At 32.7% G+C, this 15406-nt stretch overlaps 1 protein-coding gene across 2 annotated transcripts in view; it reads right to left on the bottom strand.

The window, feature by feature from the left end:
* Window positions 1-470: 470 nt before the first annotated feature.
* AP1AR (adaptor related protein complex 1 associated regulatory protein) overlaps window positions 471-15406 on the bottom strand; it is a 36747-nt gene continuing 21811 nt past the window's right edge. Inside the window, exons 3-10 of one of the 2 annotated variants that reach the window (XM_077755010.1) lie at window positions 14636-14662; window positions 12151-12176; window positions 9448-9544; window positions 8155-8253; window positions 5674-5732; window positions 4945-5018; window positions 3292-3420; window positions 471-1907 (exon numbers count right to left, since the gene is read on the bottom strand). In XM_077755010.1, the coding sequence (XP_077611136.1) occupies window positions 1645-1907; window positions 3292-3420; window positions 4945-5018; window positions 5674-5732; window positions 8155-8253; window positions 9448-9544; window positions 12151-12176; window positions 14636-14662 (774 nt within the window). In that variant the 3' untranslated portion in view covers window positions 471-1644. The remainder of the gene's footprint in view (window positions 1908-3291; window positions 3421-4944; window positions 5019-5673; window positions 5733-8154; window positions 8254-9447; window positions 9545-12150; window positions 12177-14635; window positions 14663-15406) is intronic. The other variant, XM_077755011.1, reaches the window with a different exon arrangement.

The following is a 15406-nucleotide window of genomic DNA, read 5'->3' as shown; positions in this document are numbered from 1 at the left end:
AGTAATAATCAAATAATTTATTATTTTTAAATGTAAAAATGTGTTTATTCACAATCCTTGAGAAGTTACCATTCCTTCAAAAAATTTTTATGAACAAAATGCCAAGAAAAATTACAATAGTAGCTTATGCCAAACCAAAAATATACATCTGATGTATACAAACTGTAAAAAGCATAACACAGGCAATGTGAATATAGATTACCTTTAAAATATTTCCAGTGACAAAGCTACAACTTAAATTGTTAAGACAGTCATAAATAACAGCATTACCTAATATATTTACATATTTAAAGTGTCATATTTATTTCTATGAGATTAAAAAAAGATGAAACTATAGATGTCATTGCCTAGCAGTTCAAATATTGAAAGGGCCACATGATTTTGTTTTAGGTACAGCCAGAACTTTAAGTTACTATTTATAACTGGACCTTCCTATATTTTTGAGAACATGCACTGTCATTGCTGCAAGGAAAAAAAAAAAAACACACCAAGGAAAAATCAGAAAACAGTATGCTTCCTAAAATCATACTCAATCCTCAGCAAAATTAAGACAAGCAATTAGGGAGTGCTTATTATCGTTGGCCTTTCAAATTGATACATAAACTTTAGGGGAAAAAAGAGCTCAATGCATAAAACAAAATGCATTTATATATACTGATATGCTTATTAGTTCCATCCCCTTAAAGCACCTTGTATTACAAGGCAAAGGAAAGCTTAATAATATCAATGGATCCTTTCACACTGGAAAGGATTTTACTTTGAAATACCCGTATTGCCTTTTTAGGTTTTCCTTTCTTAATAAATCATGCACAGAGAATATGTCCTGTGTAAAATCTTTCTAAGATCATTCATTGGAAATATAGAATTTTTAAAAAAATGACACTTAAAAATTTAATATATCAATTAACTTAAAGTCAATATTCATTTATACTGGCAGCATGTAAAAGGAAGAGAAAAACCTAATTACATGTTTTTTCTTCAATATTACTTTTGATTACCAGCTTCAAGTGTCCAAACTCTGAAAGCTTATTGTAACATATTATCCTTTGTTCAGACTGAATGGACATTATTATAGTAGGATACGCAGTAAGTGTAGAGAGAAATGGATACTTCAGCATTTCTTTAGGGTCATCTACTCAATTGTGCTTACTATTAGATAATAAAATTTAAATAAGCCGTAGGAGTAAATAACGCTGGAAACGGGAACTCTATTATAAATCTGATCTGGCAGTCCCTCCTCCTGCTCCCTTCACATCTGCTGAGAATTAACATAAAATGCCTTAATATTTTCACAGAGAGCTACTGAAATAGGCTTGCGAAAGCATTGAAAGTAAAGATAAAACTGTTTTTTTAAGTGAAAACCTACAAATGGTAAATAGGAATGATATAAAGATGATTTAAAATAAATTTAATAACATGACAGAACCATTAAATTGTTTTTGAAAAGCAGAAGGCAGATGATGAAATTGCACTTAATTCTGAAGCAACTCAGAGATAGCCTATCATTTCTATTCCTTTTAATAAGCATTTACAATATGGTTTCCTATCTCCCTCTTACAAAAAGGCTCAGCACAACCATTTATACATTCTACTTGGTTTTTAAAATTTGGTCACAACTGATAAACAGGGTCACACAATTTTGCCTTATCGTTTCTGTTGATCTGCATCAGATTTTATGCCAGTATCAGACAGTTCTAACACAGGATTTACAAATCCGGAATACTCAGAATTGCCATTATCATCCACTTCGGCACTAACAAAATCATTCTCCCACTCCAGCCCATTGGAATCATCAGAGGCTGATGTAGGATTACTTCCTGTCTTCTTGCTGCTGTACTTAAGTGCTGCTCGGAGAATGTCTTCCTCTGTTTTGGAACGTTCTCTCATCGGAAGCATGCGATTCATTCCTATTATTTGGATAGAGTTATTACAAATCTCAGTGAAAATTTAAAAAGCTGTGTCAAAAGGCCAGTTAGTAATATAGTTTTTATTTGTTATTTATTTTATAACAAATCAGATTTGATTTGTTAATTAACCTCAAGAGTCAGTCCTATGGAGGCCTTGTTAAAAGGAAAGGTTTTTAATGGGCTCTCTTTCCTACCTGGTCTAGTTAATAAGTGTGTTAATGACTACAATAATAACCTCAAAAGTCATGTTATCTACACATCTGATTAGCATACAGCATGGAAGACAGAATCTGGAATTGAAAGACTTTAAGCTTTAGATCAAACTTAAAAAGATGCTGCAACAAAAATAAATTTAAAGTCTGCTGCTTGGGACCCAGAAACAAAATAACAGAAGTACAGGACTGTGGAAAGTGTTTAGCTGAGAAGACTTAGGTAAGTTAAAGCAATCTTCGGTAAAGTTATTCAAGTCCCTTGTATCTTTGTTTCTTGTTAAAAGAAATAAACGGCTTAACTAGAGGACTAAGGTCCATTCCATCTCAAAATTCTATACAATACTTAATGCTTACTATTTTTCTTAAAGTCCTACATTCTAAAATTGGTTCTTCCTTTTTGTGGATTACCTAGTTCCTAAAATGAAAATGAAAATGGAAACTTGAGCTTTATTCAGTGAAATAGCCTTTTAAAAACTCCCACATTTTAACTACAATTTTGAGTACTTACTATGTGCTACACCCTGTACTATTTTATACACATTTTATTTCATCCTCACAACATTCATAGGTTCCCATGTTCAAATATTTACTGACTGTTTATTATGTGCCTCATTTCATTTATTTCATTTCATTTCATTCTTTATTTTTGTGCCAGGCAGTTTAGGCCTTGAGTATACAACGGTGAATAGTCATCCTTTAAGGTAGGTTTATTATTCACTTTTTATAATGAACAAACTGAAGCTCTATAGGGATTAAGAAATCTCTCGAAAGTACTAAAGCTAGGAAAACATACCAGCTAAAATCCAAACCCATGTCCAGGTTATAGCTTTTGTACTACACACAAAAAAAACTCCTAACATTTATAATGAGCCAAAAGATAATAAAATTTTGGGTTTAGGTAGACCACAAGGGGGCAGTAATTCTTCTTACTGAGTAATCTAATACAGTTCATTAACATTTATTTTCTAAAGCTCAAGAAACACTAAGAATTAAGCAACTTTCTAAACCATTTATCAACAAATGATAATCACTAATATAGTAAGAGACTAAGAAATTTTCATATTGATTTTCCAAGGCCTTGCACTCCTTTCAGTTTAAAGCAAAATACCAAGCAGATTTCTATAAATTAACACAGATTAGAATTTTCAGGTAAAATTGTGAATATAAAATACCTTCTTCATCTTCCCACTCTAGATCTAGAGAAGTGCTGTCATCATTTCCACTAGTTGATTTAGTTTTGGTCATTAAATCACAACTGCTTTCTGTATTTGGTGTCAAAACTGTGGCATCTGATGAGAGTCCTAGAATATACACCAAATATAAGGTAGTCATTTGTACTCTTTTATCACCATTTACGTTGTAATATTATGTTTCTCCAAGTATTATTACTCCTTTTAGCATCATCAACAATTATTGAAATCATCACATTGGTAAGTTTCTACTAGGAACAATATAATGTTTTTTTCCCTTTCTTTTTCTTTTTCTATTTTTTTTACCATGTAGCATGATAAACATGCAAATTTAAATGAATTATAAATGTTTCCAATACAATGGACTCTGGGTAATATTGTACTAGTTAATTACAAAGAGGAACAAAAAAAATAAATGAACAAATAAAAATGAAAAGCAGTCCATGTTTTCAACAGGAACTGCTTTTGGAGTTCCAATTTTTGAAACTTGGAGAAAAACATTTTAATTCTTATAAGTCAATTTGTAATAAGTAAGATAAGTATACTTTTGTAACTACCTTCCCTTTTTTCTGGGAGAGGGAGAGGTAGGACCACAGTAGATAGGGAAAAACAAGTGTTTGACTCTCCATCCAGACTGCAGCTATACCCTGAGATTTTTCTTTGCTCCAATTCCCTTTTGAAAAGGAAAGATAAAATTGTATAATTCAGGACTAGTTAATTGATGTATCTGGGAAATACAATTTTATTTTATTTTATTTATTTATTTTTCAAGGCTTTTTTTTTTATAGTTTATTGTCAAGTTGGTTTCCATGTAACACCTAGTGCTCATTCTGACAAGTGCCCTCCTCCATGCCCATCACCCATTTTCCCCTCTCCCCCACCCCCCATCAACCTTCAGTTTGTTCTCAGTATTTAAGAGTCTCTCATGGTTTGCCTCCCTCCCTCTCCCCAACTATTTTTCCCCGTCTCCTCCCCCACGGTCCCCTGTTAAGTTTCTCCTAATCCTCCTATAAGTGAAAGTATATGGTATCTGTCTTTCTCTGCCTGACTTATTTCACTCAGCCTAACACCCTCGAGTTCCATCCACATTGCTACAAATGGCCAGATTTCATTCCTTCTCATTGCCATGTAAGTATTCCATTGTATAGATAAACCACATTTCTTGATCCATTTGTCCGTTGATGGACATTTAGGCTCTTTCCATGATTTGGCTATTGTTGAAAGTGCTGCTATGATCATTGGGGTACATGTGCCCCTATGCATCAGCACTCCTGTATCCCTTGGGTAAATTCCTAGCAGTGCTATTGCTGAGTCATAGGGGAGTTCTACTGTTAACTTTTTGAAGAACCTCCACACTGTTTTCCAGAGGGGCTGCACCAGTTTACATTCCCACTAACAGTGTAGGAGGGTGCCTGTTTCTCTACATACTCGCCAGCATCTGTAGTCTACTGATTTGTTCATTTTAGCCACTCTGACCAGCATGAGGTGGTATCTCATATAGCTTTTGATTTGTGGGAAATACAATTTTAAAGGGCAGGTAGTTCTTCTATAGAAACATAGCAAGGATCTCTATTTATCTGTTTATTGTGGCATAAAGTAAAATTAAAATGTATGCATATATTTTAAAAGACTTACTACTGCTTCGAAAGGCTTCATACTGTGACTTTACATTTCTTAAACAAGATTCAAAGTCATCTTCTGGTCCTGAACTGTAATAAAAGTAAAAGAATTTTTTTAATATATTCATAGTAGATATAACACAATGTATACTTAAGTTAATGATGGCATTTTAGTTTGAAGATCTATCCCACACAAATTTATAATTACTACACAATTAAAATTAACCTAATGAAAGTCGGTTTGAATTTTCTGAATGCTAGCAATAAACTGAAAATAATGAGATTTTGGTTAATCTTGAAGTCAAAGCTTAGTGATAAGCCCAGTTTTATAATTTACAATAATGAAGCATGAACAAGGTTCTATGATGAGTGGAAAATACGACTTTGGAATGTGTCTTCTAAATATTGATCATACACAAACTGTGTTACAAGAAAAAGAGGGTGCTAAGGAAAACCCAAACAAGCATGGCATAAGCAATTTATCCAAAGGCATTTGATTACTGCACTGTTTTCTATATGAAAGATATGACTGTTCTTAAAAACTCAATGAAATCAATTTAAATAAATAATGAGCACTTTCCAATGTAAAGAAAGCAAATGTTCTCAGTATTCGTACGAAGTAGTGTCTCTATTTTTTAAGGAACACATAAATATGGTATATATACACACATCGAGAGATTAACTGTGCTCGCTTTGGGAATCACATTTCCTACTACAAAGGGAAGTATTATATTCCCCCATTTACCTTTGATATTCTCCGTTGTTTGAAGGATGGTATCGCTGTACAACTCTCTGCCTTTCTTGCTTTGGAAACATAATGCAATACAAAATCACTCTGTTGTAAAATTACATTTTAAAAAATCATTCAAGTAACACCAAAACGTACTTTTTTCCTAGTTCCTAAAAAAAAAACTTAAAAAGTTATTCCATTGAAGTTTTTTTTTTTAATGTATCACTGTTCATTTCTATATCCTCTTATTTATGGATAGAATTTCTATCCTTGTATAATCCTTGAGGGATCAGAATATTTACAGTGTTATTAAAAATAACTTTTAAAACAGATATATATTGGTGTACCCAACATATACCAATATGTTGGTATACCTAAGAACTTACAATAACTGGAAGGATGAGGAGTAAGAAAAAAATAGTTAAAACAGTAGATGAGGTTCTATTCTGGCTGAAATAAATAGCAATAAAACAAAAGATCTAGAAGACCTGGTTGAGCTGACTCAGAAATAATAAAAACAAAGGATTTAGAAAACCTGTGAAGAGTTAGGGCTCTTGATAAACTTAACAAAACAAGTGGTGCTTGGACAGCTCAGTCTAGGTTAACCGTCTGAACTCTTGATTTTGGCTCAGGTCATGATGTCAGGATTTATGAGATCGAGCTCTGCATTCGGCTCTGCACTGACAGCATGGAGCCTGCTTGGGATTCTCTCTCTCTCTCTCTCTCTCTCTCTCTCTTTCTCAAAAATAGATAAACTTTGGTGGAAAAAAAGAGTTAGGGTTCTGACAGTTATTAGCTGTGTGTCCCTGGCATGTCTTTTACTTTCCGTTTTCTGTAAAGTATAGACAACTATAATACTGCCCTAGCATACTCATAATGCTATTGTGAAAATCAAATGGATTTGCATGCATCTGTGTATCTTTGTGTGCTAGTGTATGTTGTACAGACTGTTGTGTGTTTCTGGAAAACTCAGAGAACCCAAAGAGATGCTGCATATGGAATGTAATGCTTTTGTTTTTAAAAGGTGAGCAGTGGAAATTTTATTACAATAAAAAGAGTTTTCTAAATTATAGCCAGAAAAACATCTTTATTTCCTAGTAGGTGAATTAATTTTTAAACTTTTTCATGAGTTAGAACATACTGAAAAACAAAAACAAAACCCCACTCTCCCATATAATCTAATTAATCTGCTGAAATAGTTTAATAAAAAATGAGAGGGGAGTAGGAAGAGAAAGAGAGAGAGAAAGAAAGGGTACAAGTCACATATAAATTCATGGCAATATGACACATGATTTTTCAGTTTCTCTGCTACAATAATTCGTATGTGACATGATCTTTGTACTACTTCAGTTAATATTACAGTACAGAGTTCACATAGGCAAAATACAGAGGAAGATACTAAGTGGGATAACTGACCAAGCACTGCTGTGCTTGAACTGTGGCTCTACCATTTATTAACCACAGGATGACAAGCAGGTTACTTAACATCTCAGTCCCCTGGTTTCCTCATCTATTAAATGAGGATTGAAGATGCTACCTATCTCCAGGATTTTTGTCAGGATTAAACAAGATAAAACATGTAAATTAACTGACATGTTTCTGACACTTAGCCAGGGCTCCATAAATACCTGTTATTAATAGTGGTCTGGCATTTATGGTAATGCCATATTAGCATATAGCATGGTGAGATACAATTAATTATGTTGCCTTCTCTGATAATATGCCAAAGATTTCTCAAGACTCAAACTCCCAATCACCCAAAGACACAAGAATAAAGATGAGAAATATACAGTATCTGAAAATGAGGCAAACTGCCTAGCTTACCGGATTCAAAGAAGGAGAGGAAATTCTAGCAGTTCAAGAAATTGTTTAAAAAATACTCAAAAAAATAAACTTAAAAAATGCAGAAATTATATTTAAAGAGTAGCTTTGCAATGTTTCCACCTAAGAGTGTATTTATTTTTTAAAAGAGTACCAGATTTTGGAAAACTATATTTCATCTTTGGGATAAACAAGAATTAGCTTTTGCTAAATTAAAGCTAAATAGCATTCAACATCAAGTATAAAATTGGATGCTATTTCTAGTTAAAGACAAACTAATTTGCCTTTAAAATTCCTAAGAATAGGGTGCCTGGGTGGCTCAGTCGGTTAAGCATCTGACTCTTGATTTCAGTTCAGGTCATGATCTCACAGTTTGTGGGATGAAGCCCCACATTGGCCTTCTGTGCTGACAGTGCAGAGCCTGCTGGGGATTCTGCCTCTCTCTCTCTGTCTCTCTCTCTCTGCCCCTCCCCTGCTTGTGCACTCTCTCTCAAAATAAATAAATAAACCAGAAAATAAAAAATAAAAATGAAAATTCCTAAGAATATATGCATAAATACATTTGTTAAACAATAAGCCCTTGATTCTAGGGGGAGAAGAAGTCTCAACTGAGATTTGTCGGAGAAAATCAGGAGATGAGCAGCCCTACTATATGTTGGGGTCTTTCCCCCTCACCTCCAAGAGCTTTCGCTGCTTTGCTGCCCTGGCTGCTTCACGCTGTGCAGCGTATAAAGCTTCTTCTTCTAGTCTTAACTTCTCTTCTTGTAAGGCTAACTGTACATGAACAAAACAATAAGGATTAACAAAAACCAGAACCTGTCTGACTGCTCTAAAAATAAAGTGTTTGTTTGTAAAATTAAAAATAAATTATTAAAAAAATAAATGACCTCTACAAAGCATAACAGAATTGAAATTTTTGTGATTTCTCATTTCAATTTCTCCTATTACAAAATAATTCAAATGATATCAGAGATATTACAGAACTCTTTAGAAGCTGAATTATGAAGTAGTAGCATTTAATTTGCACAAATACAAAATTGTTTCTTTAGAATATATAGTGATCTTCATGCTCAACAATTGTTCCAATGCCTATCACTCTGACTAGTTTAATGGTTTTGGCTCTCATAAGCCTAAAGTCTTTAAACTAAGGCCAATCATATCACCGTCTATCAAAGTGAAGTAAGCTTTCACAAAGTTCATGTCTCATTGATGCACATGTGTCCTGAATTTTATTACTACCAAGCTATTCAGAAATTACTTCCAAATTTAAATTCTTGCTATTCCTAATAGCATACAAACTGATTTAGTGATAATCCATTGCATGTCAAAACAAATTTAAAAATCAAATTTCAACAATTTTTTCTTTAGCTTAATATTAACATCTATTTGCATAGCTTAAATTAATGCTGTTGAAATCAAGTAATTGGTACTAAACAGGCTGTTCTTAAATGTATAATACAATGTGACTAATCTACTTACTGATTAGCAAAACTATAATTATAGGTCATTTCCATAAACACATTAAAATAAATATAACATTTAGGATTATAGTTTATGGTTTACTTACTAAGCATAAATAAATCCTTGACAAACAAAAAGACTTAAAACATACTTATCGTGAAATAGAGTAGTTTTTAAAAGTTTATTTTAAACACAAAAATACAAGTACCTTGTCAGAGTCTCTACTTGTGAATTAAAATGTTATTTTTTAGAAGAATGTATTATCTTCATTTTTGGCAGCATATGATTTCTTATCAATTAAATCAAAATAAAAGAAACTATAATAGACTGGAACACTACTCTTTTACTTTTTGTTCTTCTTTTACTTTTAAATAATTTTCATCTGTATAATATCTAAATATAGGTCCAGTGACTGTTCCTACGCACTATATTAATGGCAACTTTCTCCATACTATAAACCAAGGCTTTATGAGAACATACACTTCAGCAACATAAAAGACTATTTACCTCTTTTTGAATTTTCATATCAAGATCTTTCTGTTTTTCAGCAATAGAATCATAATGCCTTTCTCTTAGGTTAACAATTTCTTCCTCAGTAAGAGGCCTACAGAGAAAAATGAGAGAGAAAAAGAAAGAAAAGAAAAAATACTTCTGATAAGTCCAAGTCCAAATAAAAAACTCATAAACCAGAGAAATACTAAAATTTTACTGTAAAATATGTATTAAAGCAATTTGATGCTATAATTTCAATTGGTAAGAGTAAAAAAGCATGCATTCTAACACTTGCTAAAATTTGATATATATGTTGAATAGCATGATATATTATCAGAGTATTTTTTAGCACCACAACCACTATTAAGAAATGTGGACTCCATTTACCTTCACTTTGGTTCTGCTTCAGCCATCTGACCATATCCCAAGATTTCACCATAAAGCATAGAGCTATGCTTTGACAGCTCTCTTACCATTCTGGGACTCGTAACTCTCATACCCACTACCCTCCTATTTATTCTGGCCAATCAGTCAGTCAATCTGGCCCTCAATCCTTCCCTTTTCTCCCAGTCTACCTATCCTGATTACCCAGCTACACTTCACATACAACCAAAGTGGACACCATGGCAAATCTAAAGTACTTTCTTACCAACATACTTACCTTCATGCATTCCTATCATAATACCTTATTCACCCAGCTTACTTTCTGACCTTGGGTCATTTCCATGATTAGCCCTTTCTCCTAAGAGCTGCTAGAGAAAACTTAACACCCAACTGGCTCTCAGCCTCTAGCAATAACTCTTTTCTTAGACATGAGCAACTACCTCTCACATCCTAAGCTAACTACTTCAAATCTTCAAGTACTCCTTAAGTTCTTCATTCAAACTCTCTTCTCTCAGAAGTTAATTTCACCCCACTCTGAAATCTGGGGATATCAACCAGCAATTCCTTCAGCTTCTTGCCCCTCCACCTCTTACTTAAGCCTATCCTCTCTATTCTTCCCTCAATCCTCTGAAGAGGTGGCATTCCTTAACTTGTTCAAAGTCATCTGCTATACTTCTACTCTTGATTCACTCAACACTGATGCCATCCTCCCTCCCCCATCCCCAGGGCATTCCCTGGGACATTGCCCTATTAATTAGCACTTCTCTTTCAGCTTCACTCTACTCTTTAGCTGTTTTTACCTCTCTTCCATGTGAAGGGAAGAGGGAAAGAAGAAAAAAAAAAAAAGAAGAAAAGAAAAAGGAAAAACCTTCATTTGACCTATATTTATTTCTAGCTACTGTTCCCTCCTTCCCATTTCAGCTAAAATTCATGAAACTAAATGTACACTGATAGCACATCTAGCACTTAATTTGTGTCAGGCCCTCTTCAATGTGCTTTATATATATTAACTAATTTTAATCCTTACACCAATATTATCAGGTAGAGATAGAGATGATACACATGAGGGAAATGAGATGAAGACAGATTATGTCTACCATGTTCTTTTAACTGTTTTTTGCCCACTGAGCCTTGGTTGTCTTCAGACTCTTCTTCTAGCGTCTGACTGTAGTTCTCAGACCATTGCTCTTTCTCCACACTCCAACCACCCCACTTCCTCCTGGTCGCAATCTCGGGTTGGTGATCTTGATAATTATCATGGTTTTAACCACCAGTATAAGGTGGTATCTCCTACTTCTGTTCCTCTAGCCCTAACTTCTGCCCGTGGCTTTTTTTTTTAAGTTTTTTTTTTTTTAGGTATAACATAAAATAAATGTTATTTCACTTAAAAGAGTTTTGACAATTGTATATACTCATATAACTGCCACACAAAGCAAGATACAAACAGATCGATCCCTCCACAAAATTCTCTTGTACCTCTTTTCTGCCAACCTACTTTGTTCATGCAATTTCTTCTGTCTGGAATGCTCTCTTCCTTGGGATAGTTATCACTAACTACACTTCCAGGATCGACCTAAGTGGCATGTTCTTAAAGACACTTGTGGTCTACTTGAACACACCTCTTCTCACACATTTTGGGCAAAGGGTCTCTCCTTTACATTTTCCCTGCATGTTTTATAACTGCTAATTAATCTCTTTCCCACCTTATGTTGAAATTAGTCATGTACACAAACTACTTCCTAGACCAGGATATTCTTTCTTCTAATAGAGAGAATCATGTTTGATTTTTTAATCCCACTGCCTAGCACAGTGCCAATGACAGTTGTCTATGTTTGCTAAACTAAAAAAAGATGAAGAACATGCATTTGAAATATGAAACAGTATATGAAAGTATTCTCTTGATATAAGAACCCTTGAGTTAAAGACAGATGGTTCTTTTTCAAGTAGCTCCTGTAATTTCAGAAGAACCTAAAGAGGCTGTTTAAATAAACTGAGGTATTAAGGTTCTTGTTAACCTGATTAGTAAAACAAGTTTTAGAATGTCGCGAGGAAGAAAAAGAGGGATAATATTTTAAAAATTCAAGGAAATGTACTTATTAATATTAAATAGTTTTTTAAAAACTAAAAAATACATGACTCAGGTTCAATAGGTAAGCACTAGGCAATTATGTACATTAAATTCCTTAATGTTCAAAACAAGTTTGAGACATTATTATTTGCCTCAATCTTATAGAAAGAGAAAACTAAGGTCCTAATATGTAAACTGTCCAATCTCTCAAAGCGAGCAAANACAGAAATTTTATTAAAAAAAAAAAAAAAAAAAAAGAGCCTTACCTATGACTGCTTCCTGGGCTTTCCCCCTGTATAAAAATTAAACAATTAAAGAAATTTCACTAGTTGAATTTCTATGCAAGGCAATGCAATACAATTTTTATTTAATCAAAATATTTCCTGCTTATCTATTTTTATCATGTAAACAAATTTTATTATTAAAAGTGTTTTAAACAAAAAGCTTTAAAATTTTACTATTTCTCAAAAGCAAAACTGCATATCTAGTTTAATTATACATTAACTAGTTATTGGACATCTTAATGTTTTTCTAAACAATATACTTTCTATACCCTCTTCATTTACAGTTGACCTTCATTATTTGTAGCTTTCATATTTGCAAATTTAACTATAACCTAAAATGTATTTTAACATCAAAACTAATAATCCCTATACTTTTATGATCATGAACAGATTTTCACAGGGCAGCAAAAACTTCAAGTTGCTAGACAGGCACCTTCCCAGTAGAGACAGAACGTAGTGATGCTCTGCCTTCTAGTTTCAGTTCTCATACTGTCCTCTTTATAGTCTATTGAGTCCCATATTTTTGCATGTTTGTGTATTGTTGGTGATTTCACTGTGTAGGGTTGAAGTGCTATCTGATCTTCCTAGTCACATGAAGGCTGTGGCAAGCCCCGTGGAAAAACTGTGTGTGTTGGATAGGCTTCTGTTCAGACATGATTTACACTGCTATTGGCCATGAGTTCAAAGTTAATGAATCAATAATATAGATTAAAATAAGGTGTAAAGCAGAAACCTAAAACAAGGTAATTTACTGATTGGGTGATGAAAATGTTGTGACTAGAAGCTTACAGGAATCTAACTCTCTATTTTCCCTAAGAGTAATGTTCCAGTTGGTATTCAATAATTCAGCATTTATGGCAACTTTATAGGGTATAACTACCACAAATGATGAGAATCTATTGTTTTTGGGGTTTTTATCACATGGTTATGAAACTGCCTATAGTTTTTTTTCCCTTCAAAGTAAACCATTATTACTTACAAGGCTGATTTGAATTTATGCATCTTTCTTATACACTTAAGGTATTCACATGTGATAGTTAAAATATATGGCCAACTGACAACAGGAATAAAACTCCAACTGATAGGAAACAGCAGCACAAAACAGGGTGATGTTCAACTAAACCAAACACAAAATATGATGCAGGAGAGGAAAAGACCAGTTAGTAAAACAAAAGCAAACAAAAACTCAACCAAACAAAAAGCACCTTAGGAAAACACATGGAACCACATTCTTTTAAAAAGCAGTATGATACAATAAAGGTTGAAAGGACTCTTACATTTAGCACTTAAACTTTAGAAACTTTAAAAACATTAAGTGTTTGCTTACACTTGTTTTAAAAAAATAACATGGAATTAAAATGACTTGAAATGGGAAAGAAACTAGGTTCTATGAAACATAAAAATATTTGGGAGAAATTTTACTAGGAAACAAAAGGCTATGCTAGTTTCCCAAATGTGTTCTATCGGATGATAATAAATACGTATCATTTTCTGAGAAAAGGAATTATACCCAATTAATTTGGGAAATGGTGAGTTGAATTGGTTTAAATAATTTTCTTAACAGTTCTCTAACAGCTTCTTTAACAGTCTGTCTCGGAATCTTTACCATATTAATTTACATTCTGAGTATTCCATACACGCTGGGAAATGTTGGGCTAAAAAATAATTTAAATTTAGTTTGATACATTTTCCTCTTTCCTTAGAAACAAAAAGTGATAAAAGGTCAGCTCACAGAGTTCTTGTAGTAGAACTCATTTTAGAGTTGTGTAAAGTTTGCCCAAGGGGGGTTTAGTAACTTGCACAAACTCATACAATTAGTTTAGTGAAACTTAAGTTTAGCTCACAAACTAAAACTCTTCTAACTATAACCAGTGCATAAGAAATATACACCACAGTTCACCAATTCTACACTGTATTTTTTTTTTCATATTTTCACACTTCTACACTTGGAATGCCTCTTAAATTTAAGTTTTAGATGAGACGAAATGCAAAATGGCTAAAGTCAGAAAGTGATTATAGAATGGGCATGTATAAATTCTACCCTCAGAAATCTATGAAAACTATGGTTAAAGAATGGATCTATCTTGGGTTGTTGAGAAATTTTACCTACCTAATGGCAAGAGGTTAGAAATATCCTTTTAAAAGTTCCTTAAGTTCTATAGCATGCTTTAAAATATGATATATGTTTATATATTTAAAATACATGAAACCAACATATAAAAGTATATATAATAATACCACATAATAGCATTATATGTTATATATGAGAAAACTCTGAATGATATCATATCAATGATATGATAATATAAATTAGTAAAAGGACATAATTAGGGACTAAGAAGTAAAAATAAAAACCAAAAATCAAAAATCCTAAAAGACAATAAAATAAAAATTTTAAAATAAAAGCTAAGACTAACATGATGATTCAGGAGAACAAATACTGGTTTTGTACTGTAGAAATACTTACTTCATCACTTTCTACTAGATTCTCAAACTGAAAGAACAAGAAAGCAACTGTTAGGGAGGGATATTTGTCTCAGGTATATATCTCAAAAAAATGGTCACTTTTTCACTTCAAAAATAATACACCTTTATACTTTTAAGATCTTTGAGTCATATGTCCCTTATACACTGTTCACTCAACAGTCCTACAAGATAGCCAAAATAAGTATATACTGTTATTTATGATTTTATATGAAAAAAGAATTATAGCAATTTCCTTCATAAATCAGAAACTTTTTAAAACTTATAAACTATTTTTCACCTGAATTATTTTATATGGGTGTTTTAAACCCACACTACCAGAATTTTCTCCTTGAATTTAAAAAAAAAAAAACTAGTCATAAGAAGGAGAATTTACTCAAGAAATAGGGACTTAAAAGATGCCCAAATAAGGATTTGTCTTATAATGTTTATATTTATTCATCTATTCATTAACTGTTTACTGAAAATCTACCAAATGGTAGTTGGTGCTCCCAAATACAGTGTCTTTCTACAGATAGAAAGGTAAACAATTTGATGATGATGTGATGAACAGTATTATGTCTAATGACTAAATGAAAGTATTTACTACTAAATTATATTACTAAAATATTTGTATTTTAAATATAAATAATTTGATAACCACCAAAAGAAAAAAGTTTTATTGTTAACACTGTTTATTAAAGATCAAGAAAACAATGCATTTAAAAGGTTTAGAAAGACAAGAATTTAAAGAAGTGACTTAAACTGTTTAAAA

Source organism: Crocuta crocuta, unplaced genomic scaffold (assembly GCF_008692635.1).
Source record: "Crocuta crocuta isolate KB4526 unplaced genomic scaffold, BGI_CrCroc_1.0 scaffold52, whole genome shotgun sequence".
NCBI classification, from domain to species: domain Eukaryota; kingdom Metazoa; phylum Chordata; class Mammalia; order Carnivora; family Hyaenidae; genus Crocuta; species Crocuta crocuta.
The sequence above is the reverse complement of the archived record's forward strand: the minus strand, read 5'-3'. Positions and strand labels throughout refer to the sequence as shown.